The sequence below is a fragment of the Anser anser genome (assembly GCF_964211835.1).
Source record: "Anser anser genome assembly, chromosome: 12".
NCBI lineage: Eukaryota > Metazoa > Chordata > Aves > Anseriformes > Anatidae > Anser > Anser anser.
This window is the reverse complement of record NC_139733.1, coordinates 7744934-7761285: the sequence shown is the minus strand read 5'-3', so window position 1 is coordinate 7761285 and position 16352 is coordinate 7744934. Positions and strand designations below refer to the sequence as shown.

Sequence of the window (16352 nt, the reverse complement as noted above, 5' to 3'; positions counted from 1 at the left end):
GGGGGTGTTCAAGGAAAGGTTGCACATGGTGCTTAGGGACATGGTTTAGTGGGTGACATTGGTAGTAGGGGATAGTTGGACCAGATGATCTTGAAGGACGTTTCCACCCTTAATGATTCTACGATTCTGTGATTCTAATTAGGAGGCTTTGAACCCTGATGGTGAGAGCTGGCGAAAGGAGTCAGGGCTCAGACTGGACTGTCAACTGCAGTAAAGACGATTAAGACCGCTGGCTTTGTAACGTCTCTTGCTGATGTCTGGGGGAGACAACGAGCTCTGGTCTCACCCTGCTCTCGAGAAACTCTGTAGGAGAAGGACGTGAGGAGGGAGCAAGCTGTGACCCAAACGCCAGGTGTCCTGCGGCTCTCCCGCAGGGCGGCAATGCTGGCCCAAAGGTGCGGTGCAGGCGCCGCCACTCCAGGGCTGCAGCCCTGTCCGAGGGACATCTCCGCTCCTGCCTGTGGCACGGGGAGCGTTGCCAGCAGGCCGAGGGAAGCAATCCTTCCTCTCCGCCGCGTGTCGCGGGACCCGGCATTTGAGCCTGTGCCGGCTGCAAGAGCGGCCACCCTCTTGCTTGGGTGCCGAGGGCCCAGGCCCCAGCGTGGCACCTCCAGCCACCCCTGTGAGGCGGGGGCTCTGTCACAGCGGGTGCCAGGTAGCTTTGGGCGTCCCTGCCCAAACGGGGGGCGTGCGGTGGTGATTGTGGGGGCGTGCTGGGGGGGCTGCCTGTGGCCGAGAGGGGAGGCAGGGGCGCAGGCAGGGGCTCCCCAACCACCCCGGGGCAGGGCCCCTCTGCTCCTTGGCAGGGGGGGCCCAGGTCGGGCTCTGGGTGCCTGCTGGGACCCTTGTGCCTGCTGTGCCTCCTTCCCCTCCACAGCCTCTGGCCCTGCCCATCAGCCAGCATGGCAGGGACAGAACAGGCCCTTGGGGACAGTCCCTCAGGGACACCTGGCCCCGCAAAGGTGCTCAATGGCTGTGCCATTTGCTCTCTCCCCTCCAGCATGCATGCTGTGTGGCCGGGCAGATGCTGACCCGAACATCTGCGGCCCCAGACACGGAAGGAATGGACTCTGTGCCCACACGTTTTGCCTGGTGAGTTCCCCCAGGGTTCCCGTCAGCATCCCACCAGGGACGGTCCCTTCAACTATGACCCCTAACGAGATCCTGCTTTTTTCTATTCTATAGTTTCTTGCGAATGGCCTTTATCGGCTTGGAACACTACAGGACGGAATTTTGGGAGTTTTACTGGAGGATATACAGCACACAATCAAGCGGGCATCCCAGAAGGTGAGGACCTGATGGTAACAGGGAGGTTTGGGCCAGGAGATGCTCCCGCGAGCTTAGCCTGGACCCCAAGGAAGCAATCCCAGCCTTTCCAACCCGCTCCGGGACAAACTGCTGCTCTGGCAGACGAGCCTTGTCCGCCAGGGGGGGTCTGCAGAGCGTGACCCAGCAGCGCCCGCGCCCTGTGCCCTGCCCTGCCCAGGGGTGTGGGGCCAGCGGTGGCGGCATCGAGCCTGGTGCTAATGGGGCTGCTGTGTTCTTTTCAGCAATGCTTCGTTTGTGGCGAGCGAGGGGCCACCATCACCTGCACGGAGACAGGCTGTGAACGCAGCTTCCATCTCCCCTGCGCCTCGGAGGGAGAATGCGTCACCCAGTTCTTTGGGCAGCACAGGTAAGGGCTGCCAGCAGCAGCCAAGCAAGAGAGGACCCCACGCTGGTGCTTCCCAGCAGCCTGGCAGAGCCGGAGGCAGCGCCAGAGCCTGGATGGGCCTGGGGCTCCTTCACGTTCCTCTGCCCTCCTCGCCACAACCGCGGCAGGCCCAGCACTTCTCACCTTGCCCTTCCCTTCCCTCTCCCCGCCAGGTCCTTCTGCTGGGAGCACTGCCCTCAGCAGGCAGTGCAGGCAGCTCCGGAGCAGGACACCATCTGCATCATCTGCATGGACCCTGTGGGGGACAGCAAGTCCTACCACACCATGGTGTGCCCAGCCTGCAGTCACGCCTGGTTCCACCGGGGCTGCATCCAGGTAGGAGCCCTCCCCTCACCCTGCGCGCACGGCAGGTGCTCAGCAGCACCAGGGCCCGCTCACCTCTCACCGCATGTGTTTCTGCTGCAGGGACAAGCTGTGAGTGCAGGCATTCTCTGCTTCCAGTGCCCCATCTGCAGAAACAAGGTGGAGTTCCGTTCCGAAATGTCCATCATGGGGATCCGAATCCCATTCAGGTTGTCAACTGCAGTAAAGACGATTAAGACGATTAAGGACACATTCAATGAATTAAATGCTAAGACTCCCCATAGTCTCCTCCATCTAATAAATTAATTAACAAAGTATATCTTTATATAAGAAGCCTTACACCCATACCTCACAGATAAAGTGATGCAAGTCTCATCTTTACAACCACCCCCCCTCCTGCAGGACTGCCCCTGCGTATGTCCCCTGTGCTAAGTAGCTGCAGCTGGCCTGCCTGCCTGAGTCCCGAGGGATCACCTGTGACCACTTCAGTGGAGAAGCTGGGAGGAGTTGGGACAGCTGAGAACGCTGCTCAGACTGCCTTTCTTTTGGCCTTGATGGGTGATCCCAGGCTCCCCCTTTATGCATAAACAGTACTTAAATAAAACGGATTACACTCCAGCAATGATTTAAGTTTGCTGCATGTGAAGGGCAGCAGAGAAATGAACAAGAGCAATCAGATTTCTCCTGTGGAACCCGAGATGTGCAATGCTAACAGCACAGCGGTTCTCACTGAAAGGCCACCAGGCGATTCCGAGTCACTGGCTCACAGCACCGGGAGCTGTTACTAACCCTGTTAGAGCCACGCTGTGAGGCCGTGGCCTGCTCTGAAGAGTTTGTCAGCATAGCAGTGACCGCATGCCCACCTGGGTTACACGAAGCGTACAGTAGCTGGGAAGATCGTTTTTCAACCCAAGTTATGGAGCTTTTATGAACAGACTGAGGTGTGATTGCGACAGCAAATTGCTGCCAGTAAACCAGCAGCAGGTTTTCAGTACAGTTTTTTTGCAAACGTTGCCCTTTCCCGATACTATTACCTCCTACCGGCTCTGCTTTATTAGAGGACAAAGCAAAACAAGCAAACAAACAAAAAAAAATATGGAAACAGCCCAGTTACGCCCCCAATTTCCCTCGGAAAGGACCCAAACAGCCAAACCCCAAGACGAGGCGGCCGCCTGGGGTTTACCACAGCAAGGGGAAGGTCACGTGGGCTGACATCACCATTCCCCCCCCCCCCCAGCTTTCCACGGCCGCCCTCGCGTTACGGCCGGCGGCGGCCCCCATTGGCCGGGCGGGCAGGCTGCCGGCCGCTGATTGGCTGGCGGCCGGCGCGGCGGGCTCCGCGCTCCCTCCCCTCGGCTCCGCGCTGCCCGCCATGGCGGCGCCCGGGCCGCGGAAGCGCAGCGGCCCCGCGCTGTGCGGGGCGGGCTGGGCGCGGGGCCCCGCTCCGGCCGCGGCGCTGGGGAACGGCGTCCCGCCTCACAAGCGCCCCAAGGGGCCGGCGGCGGGGGCCGAGGCGCCGGAGGACCCGTTCGGGGACGGCGACGACTTCACGGCGGACGACCTGGAGGAGATCGACACGATCGCCTCGCAGGCGCTGTCGCAGGACGCGGCCCCCCCGGGACACGCGTGGGGAGGCCGGGCCGGGCCGTGGGGCAGGGCCGCGGGGAAGGAGCCCAGAGGTCGGTGTGCGGGGGGCCGGGGGGCCGGGGCCGGTGCTGGGGCGAGCCTCACGGCCGGCGCGCGGGTCTCTTTCCGCGGCAGGGAGCGGCGCGGAGAGCGGGCTGCTGAGGGACGCGTTCCGGCTTGAGGTGCTGCAAACGCAGCACGAAGAAACCCGGCACAAGGTGGGTGACGGCCTCCCCTCCCCTCCCCTCCGAACGGCCCTTCCTTCGGTGGGGCTTGGGGGGACCTGCGGGGGCCTGGGGTGCAGCCGTGCCTTCTGGTCAACTTTACTGAAACCCACGGATTTAGTAGAAGCATCCTAATAGAGACGGCTCCAGTAAGGCAATAAGAGAGAGCAGTACTTTATTTCTTGAGCATTTCAGCTAAGCAAACGCCGCTCTGTCAGCTTTTCTTGTTTCCTGTCAAATCCGTTCTTCTCTGGTTTTTGTACGTCGTTTTGTGCAATTTAAAGACTTGCAAAAGGACGTTTAGGTGGTTACGTTACCTCCCGGTGATGCCACATGGAAACATACTGCTTGGAAGAAAAAGATGCAGGAAGGTGCAAGCATGCAGATGGCCATACCACATCAGGCAGCTTAGCAAGAACATAAGATCTGAGCAAGATTATGCAAATATTTTACCAGAATGTTCTTTTAGTCTCTGGTAGAATTTCGTATAGAAACCACTACCAGAGGTAGTATAACATTCTTCAGTGCATTTTTTAAAAATACTCAGCTGTTTTTTGATACCTCTTGGTGTCAAAGCAGTCAGCAGCTTAAAAACACATTGTGTCAGGAAATGTCTTCTTTGATTTTACTTTGAACTTCATGAGTGATTCTAGCAGATGGGGCTTGACTACTAAGAGAGGCAGTAAAAGAGGAATAACTTGTGCATAGCGGTTACGCTTCAATAGACCTTTGTTTCCTCACAGTTGTGCTTTCTCCCATATGGAAGGGTCCTACTCTATTTACAATTCTGTCACCGTCCTTACCTCTCTTCCGCTTCTTTTATATCCTCCTTTATTGGGAAGGCACTGCCTGTACACCACATGAGGGTAAAACGTAATTTTATATCATGATATAGAGGTGTCTTTATACGTTTTTCTCAATCCTTATTGTTACATCCCAAAATTTTAATAAGTTATTGTTGTGTGTGACTAGAATACTTTTCAAAGAAATAGCATAAACATAGAGGAGGAGAAAGAAAAGAATGGTCTCTGACAGATACCAGCATAGTGTATTGACATATGCCTTTGCTGTCGTTATACAATTGTGTTAGAGAAAACACTAGCTGAGCCTGATTTAATCAGAAAGAAAAAAAAAGATTAGAAGCCATATTGCAGACTTTCTAAACTGGTTTACAGAAACATTTTTCTCTCTAGAAAGTATAAGCATGCTTAATCTTCAGCCACATAGATAATGATACAAATACTTTTAGTTAAATGCATTGTTTAATGGAATTAATCTCTTTGTAGCTGAAAGAAATGCAGGATGAAATTCTTATTAAAAATGGAGAAATTAAAATTTTGCGCGACTCAATGCAGCAGATGGAGTATGCTATGGAGGAACAGAAAAAATCATATATGCTATTGGAACAGCAAAAATCTCAGACCCTAAAGGAAAAAGAAAGAGAGTTCTCCAAAAAGGTTTGTAACTATATCAGTTACCTTCACATTACATGTGAAAGCTAATTTTATGACTTAAATGGTATTATAGTCCATTTAGTCAAAGGAAGAACATTTGTATGAAACTTCCAAATCACGTACGCTTTTATTTTGTTATCTAGAAGAAAACACGTGTGAGAACTTGCTGGTGGATTTCTTCTGCCAGCATAAAAGAACTAAGTTAAAATGGTAGAATTTTTTGATTACTTGTTGTTTTCTTAAACAATCCCCAGAAAATTACAATTGGAATGTATTGTTAAATGGAAAAATTAGAATATGCTGTATGACCCTGATCAGATTGCTATTCCTGTTGCAGTCATCTTTCTGAAAGCCCCTGAAGAGGACAGTGGCTGCTTTTGGGCTGTTTACTCTGCTGTTAACGGCCTCACTGTAGTCATACTCTGCGTGGCACTTGGTCTTACCAAGTCATATGTTTCTTGCCTGAATTTTGACACTTGGTTCTAACGTAGTATTAATTGGATTAGGATACATAAAAATGGAGATCTTGTGCAGAGATCACAGTAAGTAGATGGTAATCTTGAAATCTTGCAGTAATTTGAGTTGCTTTGCAGTTATAGCACCACTCATGTATCCGTAACAGTAAAACTGTCTCTTGAATTCCCCTTTCAGATACTGTCTTTGCAGTCCGAGTTGCAGTTCAAAGATGCAGAAATGAATGAACTAAGAACGCGACTTCAGAACTGAGAGAAATAAACATGTTACTCAAACAGTTTTAACACCAAGGTATGAGTTTTGGAAAATGAATTTGTGTTCCCTTTTACAATACGTATGCTTGAAGTACTACAGAGGTTTTCTTTCTTCACGTAACTCTTAGTTCTGTTTTCTTGAAAAAATACAACCAAAAAAAGTTTGTTGACCTCTGTGGAATTTGCTTTAAAAGACTTCTCTATGACTTTCAAAGAGCGGATAGTGAAATATGTCTAAAACATCAATGCTACAAACAATATTAAATAGATCTTTCTTTACTGTTTAATAAAATAGTTCTAATAGAGATACTGATTCATCAAAGTCGGTTGGGGGGGTGGTATTTTCTCCTCTTCCTTTTTTATTTTTTTTAAATAGCCCTAAAAAGAATTCTGCAATCCAAGTGAAATCAGAAGGATGTTCTCCACAGCCTGGAAAAAGATCTTTTCCTACAAAGGAGTCTTTCAGCGCTGATGCGTCTACTAGACCATCTTCTTCTTCAAGAAACTTGTTTGCCCAGGCTGCTTCCATCCAAGAAGGTAAACCCATATATAACTTGCAACATTTTTAGCTGCATATGGACATTCTGCCTTTGATAAAGCTTTTTGTACTATGTAACAGAGTGGTTTCAGTAAGAGTACTGTAGGGAAAAACAGTATTTCTCTTAGTTTGATTTTGCTTAAATTTATTTTGGTTTTATAGCAATTGGCATTAAGCTATGACTCAAATTTGCATGAAGATCAATTTAATTCACATCTTGGTAAATGTCAGTGTACCAGATGCCAGGATATCAATGATGAATTATCTGTTGGCTGTAGTGAAAAACTTTCATTTATTATGGGGTGAACTAAAATACCCAAATTGTTATCTGTCCTTGTCACTGAAGAAAGAACAGGAAATAATTTGCCTGTTTCTTGAAAATGTCTGCTAGTCAACTAATGTTTTTTTTTTTTTTTGGATTACTGCGATTCTGGCTTTAATAAACAGACCCTTTTTTGGCATTTTATTTTAAATGGTACATATTTAGCCATATTGAAAGAAACAGCTGAAACCGGTTACTCATTTCCTCTTCTATGTATAGAGCAGTAATTCTCATAAAATTGCATCTTTAAATTCATTGCGTAAAACTTAGGAAAATAAAATATGTTTGAAGATTGCTGTAATATGAAACAAAAATAGTGTGTTTTTTTTTGTAGCAGCCAATGAAATTTGGGTATCATCAGCTAATACGTACAGAAAACAAAATGAAAAATTTGAGACATTACCCTTCGGCTATAGTATTCAGTCTGAAACTGTGTGGGCAATATGAACTTTTAAAAACAAACAAAAATAACTACAGTAGCCTTAAAGGATTAACACTGTTATTCCCCCCACACACCTATTCGTTATGGTAACAACATTCAGTACGCCTATTTGTTTGAAAAACACGCTGATGAGTTGTCTTAGGAACCCTACAAGGCTTTTTTCTAAGTTTTTACATTTTCTAATGTATTTTAGGGAGCAATTCTGCTTGCATCACAGCTCTTAACTGTAGTATTATAATTACTATATTAACTACATAGTATTAGAGTGTTTCAGTACCTAAAGGGGACCTGGACCTACAAGAAAGCTGGAGAGGGACTCTTTATCAGGGAATGTGGTGATAGGACAAGGAGTAACGGCTTTAAACTAAAAAAAAGGTTAGATTTAGATTAGATATAAGGAACAAATTTCTTTACTCAGAGAGTGGTGAGGCACTGGCACAGGCTACCCATAGAAGTTGTGGCTGCCCAGCCCGTCCCTGGCAGCGTTCAAGGCCAGGCTGGATGGGGCTTTGGGCAACCTGGTCTGGTGGGAGGTTTCCCTGTCCACAGCAGGAGGTTGGAATTAGATGATCTTTAAGGTCCCCTCCAAATTATTTTATGATTCCGTGATTATTATTTGACATTACTGAGTTACGCAAAATATGTATTTTATGCTGATCTGCTGCCTGTGTACTTCCTATATAATGGCTGTTGCTAATTGAATGTGCGTAAATGATAGATATGGATTTATAAGCAATCTAGTTCTCATACATGAATTGTAATTACTGTTTGTTTTAGATAGTAAGATACCCCATCCTGAAGTTTTATCCATGAAGCATGAAACAGTGGCAAAAAACGGTTCCTATAAATCTGTACATAAACGAAACACACAAGGTAAGGTATTGCTGGTAGCACAGAAATAGTGAGCGTTTCTGAGGTACGGCTAAGGTGCCAGTACTAAGCCGTGTCAGGCTGACGAACCTGCTATGTGCAGTGCCAATGCACAGAGGTGGTGAGCTAGCTGCTTTTTGCTTTGAGTATTGTGATTTTGCAATAAAACATTTCAGATTATATTATCATCTTGTATCTCCACAACATTCCGATACTGTTACTCTATTTAAGGAAAATGTTTGCCTGGGTTTTGCTTTATGGAAGGATATGGACCAAGATATAGATTGAGAGGCATCTTACTGGGAGGGTGGCTCTTTCACTATTAAGATACTACACTTTTTATTGCAAACTTTGCACAATTTTTTCTTTAAGTAAAAACAACAGAGCAACATTTAAAATGTTCAACATCTTACTTCCAGTTCAGAAAAGGATTGTATTACATGATTTTAATGTCTGGAATGGAAAAGGGAGAGCAAGTCACCAGGATAGTTGTGGGTTATAACAATCATTTGGATTGAGATATTTTGTTAATATGGGGATTGTAATTAAAATCTCTCTAAATATAACTTGGTTAATATTTAAATCGCATCTTGAAGATTTTCAGAAAAATGTATTTTAGAACGTGATTCTTTTCCTGAAATCTCTCTTGTAAGAAAGAGAAAATTTGTAACGAAAAAATAATTTTGTGGTTGAGAGCACTATAAATGAGGTTAATCTTTTGAAATATTTTTGTTACTGTTGTCATTGATGGTAAAACTACTCCAAAGACAATTATATATCTTTTCAGGTTCTATCTTACTGAATGCACTGATGAAGCAGCCCATTGTCTCTGGGTCTTTACTAGGTCTCTGCCATCTTCTTAGCAGTAACTCGGAGACCCTACAAGGAGCTATGTTACAGCCTAACCTTCTGGATACGTAAGTTTATTTTTTGTTTTACTATATCAGACGTGTTCTTAGTATAGTGGCAGTATAGTGGACACTCTGTATGAAACGCTTACTCATGTAGGACTCATGTTGGATACTTCATTCCTTGTGTTCAATGCTGTTTTGCTGAGGCCATTTAAGGCACAATTTGGAATGTCATTCTGTGTCTTCAGTTATTAATGTTTGATTATTGTGGATACTAAATTTTGGAGAAACACTAGGAGAGAAACTCGGTTAATTTTATTTTAAGGGAAGACAAAGAACTAAGTAAAACTTTAAAGCTGCTATCAGCCACAGCTATCCATATCTATTTAAGGATATAAAACTTGCATTGCAATGAAAGAAGTGTATAAACAAGATCATGAGTCAAGTAAGAGTAAAATGTGATCAAAAGAACTGTAGAGTTTTTGTTTTAATCTAAATTTATGTTCAATTCATGTACAGTTTTTGCCAATTTTTTGCCAATACAGTTTTTACACAATGCTCTGTAAAGTATTTAAATACAAATATTAGATATAAAATCTAATTTATAAGGGATAAATCTAATCTAATATAAGGGATAAAATCTAATTTATAAGGGACCCCTATGGGCCCCTGCTACCAAAACTTGCCAAGTAAGCCCACTACAATTTCTTCTCAGAAAGAATAGTCAGGAATTGGAACGGGTTGCCCAGGGAAGTAGTGGAGTCACCTGGGGGTGTTCAAGGAAAGGTTGCACATGGTGCTTAGGGACATGGTTTAGTGGGTGACATTGGTAGTAGGGGATAGTTGGACCAGATGATCTTGAAGGACGTTTCCACCCTTAATGATTCTACGATTCTGTGATTCTAATTAGGAGGCTTTGAACCCTGATGGTGAGAGCTGGCGAAAGGAGTCAGGGCTCAGACTGGACTGTCAACTGCAGTAAAGACGATTAAGACCGCTGGCTTTGTAACGTCTCTTGCTGATGTCTGGGGGAGACAACGAGCTCTGGTCTCACCCTGCTCTCGAGAAACTCTGTAGGAGAAGGACGTGAGGAGGGAGCAAGCTGTGACCCAAACGCCAGGTGTCCTGCGGCTCTCCCGCAGGGCGGCAATGCTGGCCCAAAGGTGCGGTGCAGGCGCCGCCACTCCAGGGCTGCAGCCCTGTCCGAGGGACATCTCCGCTCCTGCCTGTGGCACGGGGAGCGTTGCCAGCAGGCCGAGGGAAGCAATCCTTCCTCTCCGCCGCGTGTCGCGGGACCCGGCATTTGAGCCTGTGCCGGCTGCAAGAGCGGCCACCCTCTTGCTTGGGTGCCGAGGGCCCAGGCCCCAGCGTGGCACCTCCAGCCACCCCTGTGAGGCGGGGGCTCTGTCACAGCGGGTGCCAGGTAGCTTTGGGCGTCCCTGCCCAAACGGGGGGCGTGCGGTGGTGATTGTGGGGGCGTGCTGGGGGGGCTGCCTGTGGCCGAGAGGGGAGGCAGGGGCAGGCAGGGGCTCCCCAACCACCCCGGGGCAGGGCCCCTCTGCTCCTTGGCAGGGGGGGCCCAGGTCGGGCTCTGGGTGCCTGCTGGGACCCTTGTGCCTGCTGTGCCTCCTTCCCCTCCACAGCCTCTGGCCCTGCCCATCAGCCAGCATGGCAGGGACAGAACAGGCCCTTGGGGACAGTCCCTCAGGGACACCTGGCCCCGCAAAGGTGCTCAATGGCTGTGCCATTTGCTCTCTCCCCTCCAGCATGCATGCTGTGTGGCCGGGCAGATGCTGACCCGAACATCTGCGGCCCCAGACACGGAAGGAATGGACTCTGTGCCCACACGTTTTGCCTGGTGAGTTCCCCCAGGGTTCCCGTCAGCATCCCACCAGGGACGGTCCCTTCAACTATGACCCCTAACGAGATCCTGCTTTTTTCTATTCTATAGTTTCTTGCGAATGGCCTTTATCGGCTTGGAACACTACAGGACGGAATTTTGGGAGTTTTACTGGAGGATATACAGCACACAATCAAGCGGGCATCCCAGAAGGTGAGGACCTGATGGGAACAGGGAGGTTTGGGCCAGGAGATGCTCCCGCGAGCTTAGCCTGGACCCCAAGGAAGCAATCCCAGCCTTTCCAACCCGCTCCGGGACAAACTGCTGCTCTGGCAGACGAGCCTTGTCCGCCAGGGGGGGTCTGCAGAGCGTGACCCAGCAGCGCCCGCGCCCTGTGCCCTGCCCTGCCCAGGGGTGTGGGGCCAGCGGTGGCGGCATCGAGCCTGGTGCTAATGGGGCTGCTGTGTTCTTTTCAGCAATGCTTCGTTTGTGGCGAGCGAGGGGCCACCATCACCTGCACGGAGACAGGCTGTGAACGCAGCTTCCATCTCCCCTGCGCCTCGGAGGGAGAATGCGTCACCCAGTTCTTTGGGCAGCACAGGTAAGGGCTGCCAGCAGCAGCCAAGCAAGAGAGGACCCCACGCTGGTGCTTCCCAGCAGCCTGGCAGAGCCGGAGGCAGCGCCAGAGCCTGGATGGGCCTGGGGCTCCTTCACGTTCCTCTGCCCTCCTCGCCACAACCGCGGCAGGCCCAGCACTTCTCACCTTGCCCTTCCCTTCCCTCTCCCCGCCAGGTCCTTCTGCTGGGAGCACCGCCCTCAGCAGGCAGTGCAGGCAGCTCCGGAGCAGGACACCATCTGCATCATCTGCATGGACCCTGTGGGGGACAGCAAGTCCTACCACACCATGGTGTGCCCAGCCTGCAGTCACGCCTGGTTCCACCGGGGCTGCATCCAGGTAGGAGCCCTCCCCTCACCCTGCGCGCACGGCAGGTGCTCAGCAGCACCAGGGCCCGCTCACCTCTCACCGCATGTGTTTCTGCTGCAGGGACAAGCTGTGAGTGCAGGCATTCTCTGCTTCCAGTGCCCCCTCTGCAGAAACAAGGTGGAGTTCCGTTCCGAAATGTCCGTCATGGGGATCCAAATCCCATTCAGGTTGGTGTCCCTCTGCCCTGCTCTCTAGACACGAGGGCACAAGCGCTGTGTATGGCCAGGGACTGGACAATTTCCCTCCCTTCTCTTGCAGAGGACCAACCTGGGAGGACGGCAACGCCTTTGCATCGCTGCAAGAGAGGCACCAGCGCTGTGATGTCAGCGAATGCCTTTACCCACAAGGCAGGGAGCAGGCGGAGGGACAGGGGTGAGTTGCCTCAGCAGCCATCTGGGGCTCTGCCCACGTCCTCAGCCTCAGCACATGCTGGGGGAGCCAGGGCAGAGCACAAGGGGTGTGCCAGCCACTCCCTGGCTCAGACACTTTGTCCTCACACCCACAAGTCTTTGCTTCCCCAGGCCCTGGCAGCTGCTGCTGGGCCGCTCCTGTGCTGCCGAAGGCACCCACCGGCGCTGCTCCAACTTGACCAACAGCACAGGCACCTGGGAGTGCGACAGCTGCGCTGGCCTGGGCACTGGTAAGTGGCAAAGGCCTCATGCTGCTGGGCTGTGGCCAGGCAAGGCCTGGCTGCAGGGGCTCAGGGCAGCCTTGCCAGAGTCTCTCTGACCCTGGACGGGTCAGAGCCTCTACTGCCGTGGGTCTGGAAGTCCATCCCACTCACCTTCCTGTCTCCCCTTACAGCCTCCAGTACCAATCTGGGGCTCGCCGGCCCCAGCACCTCCAGTCCAGAGGCTCTGGGGCCCTCCCGTGGCTCCCCAGCACCCGCAAGGAGCAGCCTCAGCAGCACCAGCAGCCAGGCAGCACCGGGGCCATCCCACAGTTCCCAGGAGACTGAGAGGAGAAGGCCAGGGACAGAACAGGGGACAATCTGCCAGCCTGTACATCAGGCCCAAGACACCTGGCACAGTCCCAGAAGACGCCGCAGGAGCAGCCGTGCTGCAGAACCCAGCGCTGGGAGCAGCACCCCCAGCTTGGCCAGTCGGAGGGCACCAGGAACCTCCAGTCACTCCTTGGTGCCCGAAGGCAGACTCCCCGCCGGCCAGCGGGGGCGACCCCGGACAAGAAGCCTTGAGAGCCGCTGGAACGTCCAGCCCCAGATGCCCAGAGCCAGCCCCGAAGACGCCGCAGGAGCAGCCACGCACCACAAAACGGTGCTGGGAGCAGCAGCAGCACCAGATCTGCCAGGGGGGCGGCATCGGGGTCCCCCGGTGGATCCCCAGGGTCTAAACGGAGACGATGCTCCAGCCAGCAGGGGACAGCCCAGAGAAGAAGCTGCTCCCCATTACAACATCAGGCTCCAAATACCCAGAGGCAGACCCGAAGACGGCGTGGGAGCAGACACAACGCTGGAGTGATACCAGTGCTGCTCCAGCTACGACCGCAGAGCACAGCACTGTGTGGGCTGCTGCAGGGAAAGGTGACTCCGTCCTAGACAGACCCAACACAGTCACCGAAACCCGCAGTTTGCAGGCCTAGGGGCTCCTTTGTAGGGACCAAGCCCTTTTGTTCAGGGCCCTGAGACTGCTCTCTGGAGACAAAGCTGGCTTCTCATTACTTACACCCTCGCTTTTATGGCCCAGGCTGTCATTTTCAGGGCGCAATGCCTTATCTTTAGGGCCCCTTAGTTGCACTGTGAGGTGCAGAGCTGCCTTTTAGGGTACAAAGCCTTATTTGTGAGGAAACACCCCGCTTCTTCGGGTCCCAAATCCTCACGCTAGGAGACAAGGCCTCAATTTGAGGGCCCAAAGCCTCCTTTAAGGGTCCAAACACCCATCTGGAGGGACCGAAGCATCACTGTAGGGTCCAGTCCGTGAGCCAGAGACTCCAAAGGCCCAGGGTCCAGGTCTAAAGCCTCACCTTGACGACCAGGCCTCCCCACGCTCCCCCTCCCTCCCCATTTTAAGTCTTCAAAGCCGCATTAGTAAGCCCCCGTGTTTCCTCTCTAGGCTCCAAAGCCTTCTTTTCAGGCTCCAGAACATCCGCTTGGCATCCCAAGTCGTCTTCTGATCGCCTAAACCCTCGGTTTGCAGGCCCAGGGGCTCCTTTGTAGGGACCAAGCCCGTTTGTTCAGGGCCCTGAGACTGCTCTCTGGAGACAAAGCTGGCTTCTTATTGCTTACACCCTCACTTTTACGGCCCAGGCTGTCATTTTCAGGGCGCAATGCCTTATTTTTAGGGCCCCCAGGTGCACTGTAAGGTGCAGAGCTGCATTTTTAAGGTGCAAAGCCTTATTTGTGAGGAAAGCCCCCTCCCTCCCCATTTTAAGTACTATAAATATGAGGGGTTAGAGGGGGGTTGGGTGACGGGAAGGGTTGTGTTGTCGTGGTGGCTTGGGGGCTTACTGTACCCACCCCCGCTAACGTTTGCTCTTTTGTCAGCTTTGGATCCGAAAGTGGGATCTTAACACGGAAAACACAGGGGAGACTTTACTGCTCTCCACATCTACCTTAAAGGAAGTCGTGGGGAGCTAGGGGTCGGCCTCTTCTCACAGACAGCTAGTGATAGGACTAGAAAGTATGGCCTCAAGTTGCGCCAGAGGTTTACTTTGGAAATTAGCGGTGGTTTTCTCGGGTGGGCAGCCAAGTTCCACCGCAGCCTCTCTCTCACTCCCCCTCCTGAATAGGAAAGGGGGAGAAAAAACGATACAAAGGGCTCAAGGGTTGAGATAAGAATGGGGACATCGCTCAACAATTATTGTGACAGGCTAAACAGACTCAGAGAAGGGAGACATTAAGAATTATTGCCTATTACTAACAAGCTAGAGAAGTGAGGAACAAAAGAAAGAAACCCAAAACACCTTTCCCCCCATCCACCCTCCTCTACCTCTTTAACCAAGCGGAGCAGGGGAATGGGGGAATGGCGGTTGTGGTCAGTCTGTAGCACTTTGTCCCTGCCGTTCCTTCTCGGTCACTCTCTTCCCCTGCTCCAACGTGGGATGCAGTCGTTCCCAAAGTGATCCTGCGTGGGCTTCCCACAGGCAGCAGCTCTTCAAGAACTGCTCCAGATACGGGTCCGTACCACGGGGTCCATCCATCAGGAGCACACTGCTCCAACCTGGGTCCCCCACGGGCGGCAGCTCCTGCCAGGTCACCTGCTCCTGCGTGGGCTCCTCTCCACGGGCTGCGGCTCCGGCCCGCAATCTGCTCTGGCGGGGGTCCTCCACAGGCTGCAGCCTGCTTCAGTGCAGGTCCACCTGCTCCACCGTGGCCTCTTCCACGGGCTGCAGCGTGGAACCCTGCTCCACCGTGGTACTCCGTGGGCTGCAGGGGGACAACCTGCTTCACCATGGTCCTCACCACAGGCCGCAGGGGAACTTCTGCTGTGGTGCCTGGAGCACCTCCTCCCACTCCTTCACTGACCTTGGGGTCTGCAAGGCTGTTTCTCACTCCTCTCTCTCTCCCAGCTGCTGTTCCGCAGCAGTTTTTTCCCTTTCTTAAATATGCTCTCACAGAGACGCAAACAACGTCGCTTATTGGCTTGGCTCTGGACAGCAGCAGGGCCCTTATCTAAAATGGGGCAGCTTCTGGATTCTTCTCACAGAGGCCACCCCTATGGGCCCCTGCTACCAAAACTTGCCAAGTAAGCCCACTACAATTTCTTCTCAGAAAGAATAGTCAGGAATTGGAACGGGTTGCCCAGGGAAGTAGTGGAGTCACCTGGGGGTGTTCAAGGAAAGGTTGCACATGGTGCTTAGGGACATGGTTTAGTGGGTGACATTGGTAGTAGGGGATAGTTGGACCAGATGATCTTGAAGGACGTTTCCACCCTTAATGATTCTACGATTCTGTGATTCTAATTAGGAGGCTTTGAACCCTGATGGTGAGAGCTGGCGAAAGGAGTCAGGGCTCAGACTGGACTGTCAACTGCAGTAAAGACGATTAAGACCGCTGGCTTTGTAACGTCTCTTGCTGATGTCTGGGGGAGACAACGAGCTCTGGTCTCACCCTGCTCTCGAGAAACTCTGTAGGAGAAGGACGTGAGGAGGGAGCAAGCTGTGACCCAAACGCCAGGTGTCCTGCGGCTCTCCCGGAGGGCGGCAATGCTGGCCCAAAGGTGCGGTGCAGGCGCCGCCACTCCAGGGCTGCAGCCCTGTCCGAGGGACATCTCCGCTCCTGCCTGTGGCACGGGGAGCGTTGCCAGCAGGCCGAGGGAAGCAATCCTTCCTCTCCGCCGCGTGTCGCGGGACCCGGCATTTGAGCCTGTGCCGGCTGCAAGAGCGGCCACCCTCTTGCTTGGGTGCCGAGGGCCCAGGCCCCAGCGTGGCACCTCCAGCCACCCCTGTGAGGCGGGGGCTCTGTCACAGCGGGTGCCAGGTAGCTTTGGGCGTCCCTGC

The 16352-nt window shown here is 51.7% G+C and overlaps 1 protein-coding gene across 2 annotated transcripts; it reads left to right on the top strand.

Moving 5' to 3' along the window:
• Positions 1 to 3349: 3349 nt before the first annotated feature.
• Positions 3350 to 16348, top strand: LOC310880361 (ATR-interacting protein-like). 2 transcript variants are annotated; one of them, XM_083796058.1, is made up of 9 exons: positions 3351 to 3696; positions 3779 to 3861; positions 5154 to 5324; positions 5973 to 6086; positions 6426 to 6586; positions 8129 to 8224; positions 9009 to 9138; positions 9983 to 12064; positions 12156 to 16348. In XM_083796058.1, the coding sequence occupies exons 1-4, from the start codon at positions 3390 to 3392 to the stop codon at positions 6045 to 6047; spliced, it is 636 nt and encodes a 211-aa protein (XP_083652184.1). In that variant the 5' UTR covers positions 3351 to 3389; the 3' UTR covers positions 6048 to 6086; positions 6426 to 6586; positions 8129 to 8224; positions 9009 to 9138; positions 9983 to 12064; positions 12156 to 16348. The 2 variants fall into 2 exon arrangements, with proteins under 2 accessions (XP_083652185.1, XP_083652184.1); XM_083796059.1 differs by lacking the exons at positions 6426 to 6586; positions 8129 to 8224; positions 9009 to 9138; positions 9983 to 12064; positions 12156 to 16348 and adding an exon at positions 5659 to 5863 and having other exon boundaries at positions 3350 to 3696; positions 5973 to 6047.
• Positions 16349 to 16352: the final 4 nt, after the last annotated feature.

Bases quoted from the DNA above. Each gene is read 5' to 3' on its own strand.
- LOC310880361 (XM_083796058.1), top strand. From the start codon at position 3,390: ATGGCGGCGCCCGGGCCGCGGAAGCGCAGCGGCCCCGCGCTGTGCGGG. The intron at 3,697-3,778 runs GTCGGTGTGCGG...TTTCCGCGGCAG, and splicing joins CGCGGGGAAGGAGCCCAGAG to GGAGCGGCGCGGAGAGCGGG. The intron at 3,862-5,153 runs GTGGGTGACGGC...ATCTCTTTGTAG, and splicing joins ACGAAGAAACCCGGCACAAG to CTGAAAGAAATGCAGGATGA.